This window comes from Dryas octopetala, chromosome 2 (genome assembly GCF_963921425.1).
Source record: "Dryas octopetala chromosome 2, drDryOcto1.1, whole genome shotgun sequence".
Taxonomy (NCBI): domain Eukaryota; kingdom Viridiplantae; phylum Streptophyta; class Magnoliopsida; order Rosales; family Rosaceae; genus Dryas; species Dryas octopetala.
Genome location: NC_141367.1, coordinates 5,357,117 through 5,373,309, shown reverse-complemented (window position 1 = coordinate 5,373,309; position 16,193 = coordinate 5,357,117). Strand labels below are relative to the sequence as shown.

Sequence of the window (16,193 nt, the reverse complement as noted above, 5' to 3'; positions counted from 1 at the left end):
CTCTACCTCTCCATCTTCATCAATCCAGCCCATGGCCACACTGCCGCACTTGGGCAGCGCCACCACCTTGGAACCCAACGACGACGTGGTGGCCGACCACCTCATCATCTGCTCCTGTAGAATCGCGTCGACGTTCATTCTGGTGCAGTAGCTTCTGGCAGAGGCGACTCTGATCAGCTTCAAGAAATTGTCAGTACCGTCGTTGGACCGAGACGACGACCTGACACTAAAGCTTTTGGGCAAGCTCGACGAGAATTGGCCACCTGGTGCCGTAGCTTCTGCCAGAGGCGGCTCTGATCGACGGGAATTGGCAAGCTTTTGGATCGAGACGACGACTGTAGAAGTCCTTGGCTTTGCTCAGAGCTCTGATGGGTACAGTGAGAATTCTCATGAACTTATTTTGGTTGTTTATTCTTGCAGGGTCATATTTAATGTTTGGGTGGCTTAGAGTACTATTGGAATGTTATTGTTTTGAAATTGGTGGTAATTGTGATGAGTAGTAGGCAATATGGGGTTTGTATTCAAATTGATTTGCTTGGAATTCATTATATGGGAGCAAGTAATTAGAGATTTTGAAATTGTAAGTGTTTTTGGGGTATGAATTGGGTTGGGTTTGTTGTTGTTGGGGGATGTGAGAGGTGCAAAGGTTGAGAGTGGTGATGAAGGTTTCCGTGGAGGTGAATTCATTGGCGAGGAGGTGTTGCCAAATCAGATTTAAAGTTGAAGCTTCTTTAGAAGCTGTGGCCATTTTCCAAAGATGAGTGGATATTCAAATTCAATTCAAAGTGAAGAATAGTAGTACAGGTAGCTGGAGTTGCCAAAGAAGTCCACATTGCATCTAGATCTGTTGCTAATGAAACCATTGAAAAGCAGCCTGGCTATGATAACATGTGGCTTCATTCTATGGTAAAAGAACTCACCCATAGTAAGAATTGGGTGGCTTTGATGAGTGTGATACTGGAAGATAGGTAGATCCAAAATGCTGATATTATTTAAACCGATGCAGATCAAAATAGTCCATGAAGATGGGAGTTTTGTCCTAGCTGACGTCATTCTTCACTGCACAGGGTATACTTGATTTGGCTTGTTTTAGGACCTCATGCCATTATTTAATTTTCGTGAATTTGAAGTAATGGAAAGGGCAATGAAAATGGAACAGCAAATAGTAATATACTTTTTTTTTTTTTTCAAGGTACAAATATAATTTCCCTTTTCTTGAAACCAATGGCATTGTGACTGTGGATGACAACTGCGTGGAGCCACTGTACAAGCATGTCTTCCCACCAGTCTTGGCTCCATCGCTTTCCTTTGTTGGGCTACCATGGAAGGTGTTTCTCTACTTGAAATTATATGCCATATTTTGGTTGGATATTTTTTGGTTTATTCCTTTTATGGTCCAAGTAAATCTTTGAATATCATGGTGACAGGTTACTCCTTTCATCATGTTTGAACTTCAGAGCAAGTGGATAGCAGGTCTTTTGTCTAATAGAATTACATTTCCATCCCAAGAGGAGATGATAGAGGATGTCAAAGCTTTCTACTCTTTACTTGAAGCTTCTGGCACACCTAAGAGATACACTCATAACATTGCTGATTATCAGGTAAATTCAATCTCTTTGGTTGCCTGCCTATGTTGTTAGTTAGTCTCAACCCATATGACCTACCCAAAATTCATTTATCATCAGTATTTGAGAGCACCGGCTCCGGAGTATTTGTTAAATGAATTCTTGTTTAGATTGGTGTGACGGGATCAAAACACTGATGCAAATAAAATAACTTAAAGTACATCTATCTTGTCTAAACATCAAACTTTAGGTCCTTTAAGAACCAATTGATATGGTACTTGACCTTGGGCTGAATGCAGTTTCATAAAAAACCTAATGGGATATCTATGTTGCTGCCGGTTTCCTTTATGCTATTACCATTATCTACTTCCTCTCGTTAATCAAACATAAAGATGTTCATTGACACTTGTTTCCCAAATCATGAATTTTTTGTTGTTTAGTACGTCTCATACACATCCAATCTTGATTTTCCCTTTTCAAACGACTGCTTTATGTGTTGTAAATGAGGTTTCACCCCTAACAGGCCAGGGTTTGGATTCAAGTCACAAATGTTGTGTTATGAAATTTGGCAAGTTAGAAAAATAAAAAAGTGATGTGTTCGTTTTGTGAGAAATTATATTTTCCTCTTGTTGACTTAAATAAACCCATAATTTCTGTTTTAGTTTGTTCTTTGGTTGTTTATGCTTTGACAAGGATTGTACTAGGTTTAAATTATATTTTCTAATTTATTGTTACTATCAAACAATAACAATACTTAATTGCAACTGTCGGGCAGTAACAATAGATCATTGTTACTGCCGAACAGTAACAATAAGTGATTTTGGATTTAGTTTTGATGCGTTTCTTGCATTTTTGAACTAATTTTTATGTGATTGCCACTGCCTGCCTAATAGTGACAATTGTTAAATAGTATTTTTTTGACTGTGGCTATTTTTTTGGCAGTGACTATTGTTAAAAAAAAAAAATAGAAGACACACGGCAGCTTCAACAAAAAAGAAAAAAAGAAGAAAAGAAGAAGACACATGACAACTTCATAAAAAAAAAAAGAAGGAAGTACATGCCTGCTTCAACAAAAAGAAAAAAAGAAGAAGACAAAGATTTTTGTTTTATATGTGTTTATGTTATGGGTTTTTTTAAGCACTGTGAGAATAATCATTGTTCGATAGTGGCAATAAATAATAATTGTCACTGTGACAGTAGCAATTAGGTGATTGTTACTGTGTGATAGTAACAAATTAGCAATCATCTGATTTGTTACTGTGTGACAGTAGCAATCAGGTGATTGTTACTCTCTGAATTTTGTGATTTTCTATGGTTTGAATTTTGGCAATTGTTATTGTATGACAGTAACAAGATATATTAGTTATCTTCAATAGGTGATTGTTACTGTCAAACAGTAGCAATATGTGACTGTTACTATCAGACAGTAGTAATATGTGATTGTTACTATCAAATAATAACAATACCGGATTGTCACTGCCAGAAAGTAGCAATAAGTGATTGTTACTATCAAATAATGATAATACTTGATTGTCACTGCCCGGCAGTAGCAATAGGTGATTGTTACTATTCGATAGTAATTTACTATTAAAACGTAAAAAGATTATGAATGCCTCATCTTGATTTTTTATATTTTATATTAGTTATTATTTAACATGTTTATGAAATGAAAAATATCTAAATTATATATATATTTTTTGGATAGTTTATGTAGTTATGTACCATTTGGCATTGAAATGAAAAAAATAATAATAAAGAAAGGAAAAAATGGAATTTTAAAAATACTGTAGCGCTACAGTAACGGCGTTACTGTAGCACCGAGTTTTTAAAAGTGGGCCGCTACAGTATTTCACTGTAGCGCTTGGGCCGGATGAATAGTAAATTTTAAAAAATGGACTTAAAAAAAAAAACCCAAAAATATTCACACTTTTAAACATTTTTTAAAACAAAAAATAATAATTCATATGCTAGCTGATGTGTCATGTCTTATGTCGTTAGATTATTTGAGTGGACTAGATTTCTCCAAAGGCACCCAACAGCAGCTTCTCCGAAGGCAGAGAAGCCGGCCGGATCCTTTATGGATAATTAACTATTTAACTCTAATCCTTTCAATCCAAATTTCCCTTTCCTTAATTGGAATTCCAAAGAAGCTTCATTTGGTCAAATTTAATCAATGCCACTATAACGTACGCCCTTACGCCAGCTAGCCGTTTGATATTTGTAGATTCTTTCTAGTGCCTTTTGACTCCCTTCGGCCTTCACCTACCAATCCCACCATCTCATGATTGACCAAACTGCCATTGAGCGGCACTGGTCAGATAAAGCTATATATATATATATATATATAAAGAGTGAAGAGCTTTATCAGTAGTGTCTCACTTTGCTAGTCTAGTTTCTGCTGCTTCTGCTGCTGCTGCTACTACTAAGCTCAGATGGCAACAGTTCGAAGGATCAAGCTGGGTTCACAAGGCCTTGAGGTCTCGGCTCAAGGGCTGGGCTGCATGGGCATGTCCTCCTTCTACGGCCCACCGAAGCCCGACTCCGACATGATCAGTCTCATCCACCACGCCATAGACTCCGGCGTCACCTTCCTCGATACCTCTGACATCTACGGTCCCTTCACCAACGAAATACTTCTCGGCAAGGTACTACTATATTTTTTATTGTATGAGTTTTGGGTTTGTAAATGTGCGATTGTTGAATTGGATGAATGGGTGAATTGGGTTTGATGTGAATTGAAATGGGTTGATGTTGAATTTGAATTTGATCGATGGAGCAGGCTCTGGGGGGAGGGGTGCGAGAGAAGGTTGAATTGGCCACCAAATTTGGGATCAGCTTTGCAGACAACAAGAGGGAGGTGAGAGGAGACCCTGCATATGTGAGAACTGCTTGTGAGAGTAGCTTGAAGCGTCTTGGTGTTAATTCTGTTGATCTCTACTATCAGCATCGGGTTGACACCCGTGTGCCCATTGAAGTCACGGTAATATTAATTAATCAATTAATTTGTTCCTTCTTTTGAATTTTCCCTTTAATTACAATCACAAGTTTTCATTACAATTTGGTTTATATAATTCAGTTGTCTTCATTGAATTGAGAAAAACAAGACATGTTTGAATTGTGCATCTGAAGGCCTATTCGAGTCAGGGCTATTAATTTAATTCACATTTCTTTTTTCAATTCCTCAATTTCCTTTTCCTCTCATATGAGTCCTACCTTGTGGAAGTCATGGCTTGATCACAAATCGAAGTTAGGACCGGAGATCCTTTGTTTTGCCCCATTTTTTCTTTCCATTGAATTGTTCTAGTGTGAAAAGGTTAAAGTTCTCACTGATGAGTAGATATAAATGTTCAAGTTCCTCAGCCAGTTGTTGAGAGCTAAATACCCACACCCAAACCAGAGTTCCAACCTTTGTTGAAATAAAAGAAAAGTTTGGATTCCTCTTCAATTTTTCATAACCTTTTTAGATGTTGATTTGTGTAAAATCTTCTTAATGAATTAAAAAAAAAAAAAAATTGATTTTCTTCCTTATTTCACCCACATTGATTACAAACTCCTCTACCCCCTCCCTCCCCCTAGAAAAAAGATCTTAATTTTTCAGGTTGCGTCCTAGGTGTACCTAATTATTGTTCAATTTCCAGATAATGCATTTGATGTTTTTGCATATGGTTTGTCCATATAGTGAGAGAGACACACACACACACACGATGTTTTTGTATTATCTTCAAGATCAAATGTCTATGAATTTTTCATTACATAAAAGGATAAATTGTAATTGTGACGTATACTGGCTATCAATAGGAGTGTGGTTCAATAGGAGTGTGGTGATTAATGTGATTGCATCCTTGAGTTCGGATAATTACAGTCCAGGTCTTTTTAAATTCCAAATCTTGAATCAAGTGTATGCATAGATTTGTAAACCACCATTTGTTAAACATGACTTACCACTATATTCTAACTTCTATCATCCTTCTTCATTCAAGTGCATAATATGTCCAAATTAGTGAAATTATATAATGTGCAGTATAATGATCTTGTAGGCTTGTACCCATGTCTCTTTTCTTACCATTGTTTTTCTTTTTGTTATTGACATTCATCAGGATTCACTTATTTTGAGCATTTTTATCATTCCTTGAACTCCTTTATTATGTCGCTTACAAGGTGGGGGAACTCAAGAAACTAGTTGAAGAGGGTAAGATAAAGTACATTGGTCTATCTGAGGCCTCGGCTTCCACAATAAGAAGAGCACATGCTGTTCATCCTATAACAGCTGTGCAGTTGGAGTGGTCCTTGTGGTCAAGAGATGTGGAGGAAGAAATTATTCCTACTTGTCGGTGAGGCTCAGTGGAACTAATTAATTTGTTTATAGTCAGTAGAAACTCATTCTAATCATGTTTTCCTAAATATTTCAGGGAACTTGGCATTGGTATTGTTGCATACAGTCCTCTAGGAAGAGGATTCTTTTCGTCAGGCGCTAAGTTCGTTGAAAATCTGGCCAAGGATGATTTCCGAAAGGTTTGTTGATATGTCACAGAAATATTGACCATTTTAAAGTACAAAGTCATGCGCATTAGACTAAGAAAGAAAAAAAAAAAAGTTGTAGCATCATCTTGCTAGTATTTTGTTTGTCCTGAACTTCCATCTCCTAGCAAGTCCTCAAGTTAGTAATTGACCTCGCAAAGCTTAGTAATCTCTTCTAGTACCCTCTTATTGGGTTTGCTAGGTAAGTCTGCATTCTGTCGTAAACATGGCTAGTGCACAAACGTTAATTTTGTAATTGAAATATCCAAGGAGGCCATATAGATTTCTTTTGGTTTTCTAATGTCTGTTTTGAAATTCACCTCCCACACTTTATCATGTCATTCTGATTAAGCAATTTTAGTCTTGATGCTTAAATGTTTAGTTCATTGGCTGCAGCATCTACCCAGGTTCCAAGCTGAAAACCTAGAGCATAATAAAACACTATTCGAGCGGGTTAGTGAGCTTGCAGCAAGGAAGGGGTGCACCCCGTCTCAGCTAGCACTGGCCTGGGTTCATCACCAAGGAAATGACGTGTGTCCCATACCTGGAACCACTAAGATTGAGAATTTTAATCAGAATATTGGAGCTCTGTCTGTGAAATTGACACCAGAAGAATTGGTTGAGCTTGAATCAATTGCTTCAGCAGATGCTGTTAAGGGTGACAGATATCAGAGTGACTCCAATACTTGGAAGGACTCTGAAACTCCGCCACTGTCTTCATGGAAAGCCACATAAGTATGTGCCTTTTGTCATGTTTTAGTATTGCCTGCATGTTCATGAACTCGGTGAATTTCCTTTCTGTTCCAAGAATAAGTAGTTCATGTCAAGTGGTATATGTAATCTCTGAGTTTCTGACACTAAACTCTATGTATGCAAATTTCATCACGTTGTATGATCGAGTATCCAAAAGTAAGAAACCCTCTGGGGCAAAGCGAAAGAAATTTAATTTCTTGTACTTAGTTTAGGACATGCTTTGGCCTTAGCTTCAAATGTTTTGACTTGTAAATTGTTACGAGATTACAATAAAATATGACATTACCTGCCAAGAAATCAATATAAGTTTAACAAGGCGTGGTGGTGTCTATTGTCAATAGTGATAAATGATGAAGACGATTACAGGTTATAGAGGGACTTAGATATGGGAATCAAAATATTGTTTTGGGGACTTAGATAAATAGTAATTAATCATACAAGTCCCTAAGATTTTCAAGTGATTTTTCAGAATTCAGATGTATTTTTGGTGAATTATTTAAGTTTGGAGGATTTTTAGAATATAGGATTGACAAAGGTCATGTGGCGAGACACGATTGGCTGGAGTCACTAACAAAGCTCCCACGCAAACATTGACGTGGACGTACCCAAGCCAAAATGATATTGTTTTGGTGTTGTGTGACCTGCGGACCGAACCTGGGATCTACGTGTCCTCAAAACGGGTCATCCGCTCGGCCCATTTTCTCTTTTGGCTTGACTTGCCTCTCTACCCAGTTCTCTTTGCTCGTTTATCCACGGATCAATCTGTTTACAATCACCGAAGATACGTGCGCCGACCCAATGGGTAGCACATGACCTGGTTCATATTTAGCTTTGGAGGATTACATTTTTTTGGACAAATCTCAACCCTTGAATTCCCAAAAAAAAAAAAATTCCTAACCATCCATTTTCAAGAGAATACTCCACTGTTCGTATGATTAATCGTCTAGGCATAACAACAAGTCACACAAGGCTTAACATCGTGCTGCTTGGGCCAAGGCCCAAAAGACTAAGCCCTTCCTGGGCTCCTAGCCCCCGACCTACTAGGCTCCGGCCTCCTAGGCCACGACCTCCTAGGCTCCGGCCTCATAGGCTCCGGCCCCCTGGGCCCCGGCCTCTTAGGCTCCGGCCTCCCAAGCTCAAGCCTCCTGGGCCCCCGACCCGTGTCAACTCACTCGGATCCTCGAGACCGGTGATACGTGGTGCTCGTACAGTGCAAGTCACCACAAAGGACACGTGTCGTCACCAGATTGGTTGACACTCTTCCAAAGGTACTATAAAAGAGGTACCTTCTTGTCACAAAAGGACAACTGAAATCATTATTATACTATTCACTCACTCTGCTCTCAGATCTCTCTGAACACTGACTTGAGCGTCGGAGGAGCTTTGGCCGGCACCACACCGGTGCCCTTCCCGCTCACTTTTGTGTACCTATGCAGGGTGCTTTGGATATCAGTCTCTCTCATTACTCACCAGTTAGACCCAACTACCCGTTCCTGCCCCACTTCGACGTGTCATCCACTCAGTGGTGGGTCAACGGGCCTACGTGGTTCGACTCGACGTTGACTGCTTTACCATTTTTGAGCATCAACAGTTTGGCGCCGTCTGTGGGAAAGTTACAACTTTTCCCCATTGAATTCTCTACCCTCAGTTGAAGTGCAAAAACCTTCCGAGCTTCCGAGCTTCCTAGTTTCCGAGCTTCCTAGCTTCCGAGCTTCCGAGCTTTCTAGCTTCCAAGCTTCCGAGCTTCCGAGCTTCCGAGCTTCCTAGCTTCCGAGCTTCCTAGCTTCCGGGCTTCCGACCCTCACAATGTCTGACGGAGGCCCTATCCTCGAACAAGTCGACAACACCCCGCTGGTTGACAAGCGAGGCAAGAAGACTGCCGAATCTGATCAGGAGGAGTACATCCAGCGATTGGAGGCTCAGCTCCAACGAACCCAGGAACAGCTTAACCTCCAAAAAGGTGCAACACAGCTGTATGAGCGACTCCTCCGCGACAGGGAAGAACATACCACTCCCCGGAGTGGTGAGAGGAGGAACCCCCATGACAGGGACGAACGCACCACTCTCCGGAGTGGTGAGATGAGGGACCCCCCCCGAAGGGACCAAAATGTTCCCCGCCAATTGGATGTAGGGCAAGGTAGCCATCCACCCCCAGGTTTCCAAAAGAGACTTATCCACCCGGTCGGCCGGGCTCGATCTGGCGAGCATCCTACCCGCTCTGAAGAGTTCCACATTTATCGGGACTGTCGTCATCTGCTCGATGACAATCGCTCTCGGCGAGAAGAGCAGCGGGCGAACCGGGACGAGTCCGACCCGCGTCCCCAAGACTTGGGGGAAGAGCAGGCTCCTCGTCCCAAGAGACGACGGGGAGAAGAGCAGGTTTTCTCGGCTGGGCGCCACGCAGAAAATGACACTTTCACAAGTGAACAAGTCGCTGACTCCGGTAATAGCGGCTCTCTTCCACCAGACCAGCTCCAGCAACTTCTCATGGACATCAGTGAGCGCCTGAAAAGAGTGGAGGGAGGAAGTCGGGGTGGGCACCCATCTTTAGAAACAAGGGAGCTGCCCGGACCTTTCACAGCTCGCATCCTATCCACTCCTCCGGTTGGCGACGTCCGACCTCCCAAAATCACTCCATACACAGGGAAGGAAGACCCATATGACCACCTCATGAGTTTCCGATCTGCTCTGGAATCTAAAGGTGCTGATGACATTACGAAGTGTCGAATCTTCCCTTCCACCCTCTCTGGCAGTGCAAGGGACTGGTTCTACCAACTTCCTCCGGGCTCGGTTGATTGTTTTAACGAGCTCCGAGAGCTCTTCCTAGGCCAGTATATCATCCAGACCGATAGAATCTACACCACGGATGACCTGACTCGAGTCCGACAGGGCAGCAGGGAATCCCTCCGGGAATACATCACTCGATTTCAGCTAGAACGATCCCGGTGTCGCGACTGTGATGAGAAGGTAGCCTTCGCTGCTTTCAAGGGTGGTCTCCTAGAGGGGGACTTCTTGTTTGAACTCAACCGCCGCAATCCGCGCACCTACAAAGAACTCATGCAAGAGGCCATTGCCTATGCTACTGCGGAATTCAAAACATATGGGAAGAAGCCGCCCACCACGGATCGCCCAAGTATCGACCAGGCCATCATAGTGCCACCCCAGCCCAAGCCCTACTCGGGTAACCAGCATGGGGGGTCCGGGAAAAAGTTCAATAAATTCACCAAGAAGCAATTTGGTGATGGTAGAGGTGGAGGACAACGAAGGGAGGAAACTTATCAGACATCCTACGCCTCCAGGTTCAAAGTCTATACAATTCTCACTGTTACTTATACAGAATTGTATCATCAGATCAAAGACATACTTCCCAAGCTCCCACCCCGCCCACCACAAACACGGTACCGGGCCAACAAGAACTTCTTTTGCCTTTATCATAATGACCATGGCCATGACACCGAGGCATGCAGAGCCTTTAAGGAGGCAATAGAAACTTTGGTACAGCAAGGAAAATTGGATGGCTTTATAGACAAGGAGGCCACCGAGAAGGCCAAGGCCGAAGGACAACGACAGGGGCGGGTCAATACCATCTGTGGGGGCCCGACCCTCGCTGGCAACTCCAACAGGGCTAGGAAGGAATACGCCCGAAGTGCTCAGCAATGCTCCGGCGTTATGGCTGTAGACTTCCACCGTGGAAAAAAGACTCCTAAGCTCGGGTGGTCGCCCATTTCCTTTGCTGAGGAAGAGGAACGTGATTTGATCTTCCCACACGATGACCCCTTGGTCATTGAAGCCACCATAGCTAATTTTGATGTGGCTCGGATCCTTGTCGATTGTGGTAGCTCCATCAACATCCTCTTCGCCTCCGCCTTCACAGCTCTTGGGATTGACCAAGAGAGGCTTGACCGGTCGGTCGCTCCTTTACTTAGCTTTTCGGGCGATATGGTCACCCCTCTTGGCGGGATCTACCTTCCACTCACCCTTGGGAGGTATCCTTCGTCCGCTACCACAACCACTCAGTTTTTGGTGGTCGACTGCCCCACAGCGTACAACGTCATCCTGGGACGACCAGCCCTTAACCAACTGAAGGTTATGATTTCCACTCACTTGCTTTTGATCAAGTTCCCGACCCCATGTGGCACGGGGGTAGTCAAAGGCAACCAGGTGTCAGCCAGGTCCTGCTATACGACTTCCGTCAAAAAGAAGAAAGAGGCCATGCCCTCTATGGCTGTTTCTGTCTCCCCCACCTGCCCTACCCCGGATCCTCCGGAAGATCCTCGTGATTCATCTTTCAGAGCTATTGCCCAACCAGATGACCATCATGTGGAAGAAGTTCTCATCTCACCTGCCTACCCGGACCGCAAGGTACGGGTCGGAACCCAGCTTAGTACTGCTCTCCGAGACGAACTCATCAACTTCCTTCGTACCAATGCTGAAGTCTTTGCCGGGTCCTATGATGACATGCCTAGGATCTCTCCGGAGGTGATCTCCCATCGCCTAAGTCTTAACCCACGGCACCGTCCCGTCCGCCAAAAGCGTAGGCAGTACAAGCCCGAAATCTATGCTGCTATGAAGGAAGAAGTCGACAAGTTACAGAAAATTGGTTTCATCCGCGAGGTTTCCTACCCGGATTGGCTGGCCAATGTTGTGATGGTCAAAAAATCAAATGGCAAGTGGCGGATGTGCGTCGACTTCACCGACCTCAACAAGGCCTGCCCCAAGGATAGTTTTTCTCTTCCTCGCATTGACCAACTGGTTGATGCCACAGCAGGCCATGCACTCCTTAGTTTCATGGACGCCTACTCCGGCTATAACCAAATCCTTATGCACAGTTCCGACCAGGACCATACGGCCTTCATTACTGACAGGGGCCTATATTGTTACAAAGTCATGCCTTTCAGACTCAAAAATGCCGGGGCCACCTACCAGCGTTTGGTCAACTCCATTTTTTCAGAATATATTGGTAAGTCCATGGAGGTCTATGTGGACGACATGCTTGTCAAGAGCGTCCGGGCGGAGGACCACGTTCACAAACTTTCTGAGATGTTTTCCGTGCTCGAGAAGTACCAAATGCGCCTGAACCCTGCCAAGTGCACGTTCGGCGTATTTTCGGGAAAATTCCTTGGCTTCATGGTAAGCCAAAGGGGGATCGAGGCCAACCCTGAAAAAATCAAAACCTTGATCGATATGCAATCTCCCAGGACTCAGAAGGAAGTGCAGAGCCTAACGGGCAGGGTCGCCGCCTTGACACGATTCATATCCAAGACCACCGACCGTTGCGCCCCATTCTTTAAAACCCTTAAGGCTCGGACAAAATACATTGACTGGACTCCGGAGTGTGAGAAGGCCTTCCAAGATCTAAAAGAGTACATGGGCAAATCACCTCTACTTTCTAAACCTGAGCCAGGGGAAGAGTTACTCCTCTACTTGTCCGTATCCCTGACAGCCACCAGCTCAGTCCTAATTCGACTTGAGGATAGGGTTGAGCACCCGGTGTACTATACCAGCAAGGCCCTGCAAGATGCTGAGACCAGATATTCAGAGATAGAAAAATTAACCCTTGCCTTGGTCACATCAGCCCGGCGCCTCCGCCCATACTTCCAAGCTCACCCTATCGTGGTCCTCACCAATCAACCCCTTAGGCAAGTATTGCAGCGGCCTGAGGTCTCTGGCCGACTTATCAAATGGTCCATTGAGCTGAGCGAATTTGACATTTCCTACTGCCCCCGGCCCGCAATCAAGGGACAAGCCATTGCAGACTTCATTTCAGAGTCTACATTCCTACCCGAGGCTGAGCCCTCCTTCACCATTGTGTCGACCACCGACCCACCAACTTCTTCTACTCCAGCAATCAGGTTGGATCGCCCAATCTGGTCTTTATATGTTGATCGATCTTCTAATCAACAGGGCAGTGGAGCCGGACTTGTTTTGATCGCCCCTGACCAGACCACCATTGAGTATGCTCTTCGATTCGGCTTCCAGGCATCCAACAATGAGGCTGAATATGAGGCCCTCATTGCCGGCTTATCTTTGGCACTACAGATGGACGTTGAGCAACTCATAATCTACAGCGATTCTCAACTTGTGGTGAACCAAGTCACACAGGAATACCAGACCAAGGGTGAGCGCATGGCCGCCTACTTCACCAAAGTTCAAAGCCTACTCACTCAATTCTCAGCATACCAGCTCATACAAATCTCTAGGGCAGACAATGAGAGGGCGGATGCCCTAGCTCGCCTCGCCTCGGCAGTTGACCATAAAGCCGGGAGGTCTGTCCCAGTTGAGTTCTTACCTCAGCGCAGCACCGATGTTATGGAGGTCTGCCAGTCTGAGCAACAAGCTAGTTGGATGGACCCTCTCCTTGCATTTCTTAAGCATGGGAACCCACCCGTGGACAAGGCTGAGGCTCGGCGCCTTCGCCATAGAGCCTTCCGGTACACAATTATTAACGACAAGTTATACAAACGGGGTTTCTCCCTGCCGTACTTGCGCTGCCTTACCCCCGAGCAAGGCAACTATATCCTCCGGGAAATCCATGAAGGGGTCTGCGGCAACCATGCAGGGGCCCACTCTTTAGCCCACAAGGCCATTCGCCAAGGCTATTATTGGCCGACCCTCCGCGCTGATGCAAGGAAGCTCACCCAGAAATGTATAAAGTGCCAAAAATTTGCAACTTTTCCGCACCAGCCACCCGAGCCCTTGACTACCATGAACAGTCCTTGGCCCTTTGCCCAGTGGGGCATCGACTTAATCGGACCAATGACTGAGGGGAAGGGAAAGGTCAAAATGGCAGTAGTCGCAGTGGACTACTTCACTAAGTGGGCAGAGGCCGAGCCCTTGGCAAAGGCAACCACCCAGACCATCAAGAGCTTTGTTTGGAAGAACATAATTTGCCGCTTTGGTCTCCCTTATGCCATTATCACTGACAATGGCAAGCAGTTCGACAACAAAGAGTTCAAGTCATTTTGCTCCGCCTTCAACATCAAGGTTTTCTTTGCCTCTCATGGTCATCCTCAGGCCAACGGGCAGGTCGAGGCAGTCAACAAGACTATTAAACATACCTTGAAGACCAAGCTTGATGCAAAGAAGGGAAAGTGGCCTGACCTCCTACCCGAAGTCTTATGGTCCTACCGGACGACTTGTCGATCCTCGACCGGGGAAACCCCCTTTTCTTTGGCCTTTGCTTCTGAAGCCGTCATCCCAGTTGAGGTCGGGCTTGCCTCTTACCGCCTCGACACATTTCAGCCTGAGCACAATGCTGACCAACTAGCCCTTAGTCTCGACCTAGCTGAAGAGCATCGGGCCCAGGCCGAGCTACACAAGTATGCCTACCAGCAACGGGCCACTCGATACTACAATTCTAAAGATAAGCCTCGCCACTTCCGAGTGGGGGACTGGGTCCTACGCAGCACTACCTTGGCCAAAACGGGTGCTCTGAAACCTAATTGGGAAGGACCGTATGAAATCATTGAAGTCATTCGCCCCGGCACATACAGGCTCCGCGCCACAACCGGCAAGGAACTCGGCCACCCTTGGCACGCCGAGCACCTCCGCTACTTTTACAAGTAGACAAATATTGTACCCCCCGGGGACTTTTTCCAATTTTATCTATGTTATCACTTTCAATAAATACAAGTCCTACCACGGACATGTTTTTCTTCATTTTTATTCAAAGTGTTAATTGTCTGTATGGACCCCCGGGCCATCCGGCATCCGCCCCTACCCATATCCGCCTCATGCATTCAAGGGAAGCTAAGTACCATGCATTCAGGGCGCGGCTATGGCAGATGCATTCAAGGGAACCTAAGTACCATGCATTCAAGGGAAAATTAATATCATGCATTCAAGGGAAACTAAGTACCATGCATTCAGAGAAAAATAGATTTCGTGCATCCAAGGGAAGCTAAGTACCGTGCATTCGAGAAAATTTTGCAATACCATGTATTAAAAGGAAGGGCATCCTACCCCATAACGGGTCGGACACCCTCCAAATCATCCAAATAACAATTAAGTACAAAACTTAATAATCAAAAGAGTTTGCAAGTTGGCACGGGCCACATCCGACCCGACCATACAACTCAAACCAAAATAGGGCAATGGTCCACCCACCCCTGCCCCCGGGCCATAAGTGCAACAGATGTCTATTTGGGATCCTCTCCCACATCACGCTCCCCTCCCGTGGATGCTCCGTCCTTATGCTCTACCTCCTGGGTACCTTGCTCCGGGACGTTGCCATGCACCTCGTTGCCCGCCCCTAGCAGACCACGCACGCGGTCCCAGTCAAAGTCAGGGCACATCTCCTCAAGCTCCAATTTGCAATCGCCAAAGCCCATGGCATAACCGCTGTTGTACTCATTGTCCAACTCTTGCTTGGCTTGGCTTGGCTCAGCTCCTGCCCGCACTGCTCCAACTCCTGCCTAGCATGTTCCGCCTCCTTCCTGGCCTGCAGCAGATCGGCCTGCAACGCTTGGTTCTGGGCAACCAGGGTACCGACCTTCTCCTCGGCTGAGAACGCTCTGTCCTTCCACACCACGAAGCTTGACATCTCGTCCTTCATCTTCTCCACCGTGGCCAGGACACTAACATGTGCCTGATAGGTAAAGAACAGTGTCTGCCAGGTCGAACGCCACAAAAGTGTTATCACAAGTTATAAAGTTTAAACTTCGGACGTCTCATCAACATATACCACTTTCCCTTACCTGGGACTGCTCCGAAAAGGCCCGCTGCAAAACGGATAGCGGCTCAACACCATCGCTAATCACCCGGTCATCCCTCCCCTTCTTCAAGGATCCTCCAAAGTCTGTCACCGCCTGCTGTAACAGACGATCCTCCTCTGGGACCGGATCAGACGCAGTGGCTGTCCTCTTGCCCTCTTGTTGTTAATTTGGCTCGCATTTGAAGATTTCCTGGTTCATGGGGGATTTCCATGGTATTCTAGGATGAAGTTAGGAGTCCAAATAGGTGTTGGAAGGTTATTAATTCCTGGTGCGTTTTGGACTTCATTTTGGGCAAGTTTTGAGGTTTTCCTTGTGTATAAAGGAAACTTATTTCCTACTCAAAGTTAACTTTCTTCCTACTTTATCTAGGATTGTAATATAAGGCCTATGGTTATAAATAGGACCTTAGGGGCTTAGAAAAATGTGAGAGAATCAGATTAGAGTAAGCAAGTCCTTAGGATTCTTGGGAGGCACACAATCTAGAATTGGTGAGATCAAGATTAGGTAATTAATCTTGGGTGAGAGATCTAGGGTTTTGGGAAACACTTTGTGAAAGGGTGTACAAGGGATTTGGGGATTGGGTTATGTGATTTAGTCCAATTGTAATCTTAATACTTATTATTCTCATAGTGAAGAACGAAGA

The 16,193-nt window shown here is 44.9% G+C and overlaps 3 protein-coding genes across 3 annotated transcripts; all 3 read left to right on the top strand.

The window, feature by feature from the left end:
• LOC147292675 (flavin-containing monooxygenase FMO GS-OX-like 2) lies at positions 1–2,577 on the top strand. Its single transcript, XM_086234193.1, has 4 exons — positions 1–1,068; positions 1,193–1,328; positions 1,428–1,601; positions 2,508–2,577. Exons 1-4 carry the CDS (start codon positions 980–982, stop codon positions 2,508–2,510), a joined length of 402 nt encoding a protein of 133 aa, XP_086090319.1. The 5' UTR covers positions 1–979; the 3' UTR covers positions 2,511–2,577.
• Positions 2,578–3,963: 1,386 nt separating this feature from the next.
• LOC147292674 (putative aldo-keto reductase 2) lies at positions 3,964–7,184 on the top strand. Its single transcript, XM_086233895.1, has 5 exons — positions 3,964–4,210; positions 4,345–4,545; positions 5,724–5,896; positions 5,975–6,077; positions 6,480–7,184. Exons 1-5 carry the CDS (start codon positions 3,998–4,000, stop codon positions 6,816–6,818), a joined length of 1,029 nt encoding a protein of 342 aa, XP_086090021.1. The 5' UTR covers positions 3,964–3,997; the 3' UTR covers positions 6,819–7,184.
• A 1,458-nt stretch (positions 7,185–8,642) lies between these two features.
• Positions 8,643–14,402, top strand: LOC147292673 (uncharacterized). Its single transcript, XM_086230902.1, has one exon. It carries the CDS (start codon positions 8,643–8,645, stop codon positions 14,400–14,402), a length of 5,760 nt encoding a protein of 1,919 aa, XP_086087028.1.
• The last annotated feature ends 1,791 nt before the right edge of the window (positions 14,403–16,193 follow it).

Excerpts from the sequence above, each read along its gene's own strand:
- LOC147292675 (XM_086234193.1), top strand. The coding sequence starts at position 980 with ATGCTGATATTATTTAAACCGATGCAGATCAAAATAGTCCATGAAGAT. Across the intron at positions 1,069-1,192 it reads GTCATTCTTCACTGCACAGG|GTACAAATATAATTTCCCTT; the intron begins GTATACTTGATT and ends TTTTTTTTCAAG. Across the intron at positions 1,329-1,427 it reads TTGTTGGGCTACCATGGAAG|GTTACTCCTTTCATCATGTT; the intron begins GTGTTTCTCTAC and ends TCATGGTGACAG.
- LOC147292674 (XM_086233895.1), top strand. The coding sequence starts at position 3,998 with ATGGCAACAGTTCGAAGGATCAAGCTGGGTTCACAAGGCCTTGAGGTC. Across the intron at positions 4,211-4,344 it reads ACGAAATACTTCTCGGCAAG|GCTCTGGGGGGAGGGGTGCG; the intron begins GTACTACTATAT and ends TCGATGGAGCAG. Across the intron at positions 6,078-6,479 it reads CCAAGGATGATTTCCGAAAG|CATCTACCCAGGTTCCAAGC; the intron begins GTTTGTTGATAT and ends CATTGGCTGCAG.
- LOC147292673 (XM_086230902.1), top strand. The coding sequence starts at position 8,643 with ATGTCTGACGGAGGCCCTATCCTCGAACAAGTCGACAACACCCCGCTG.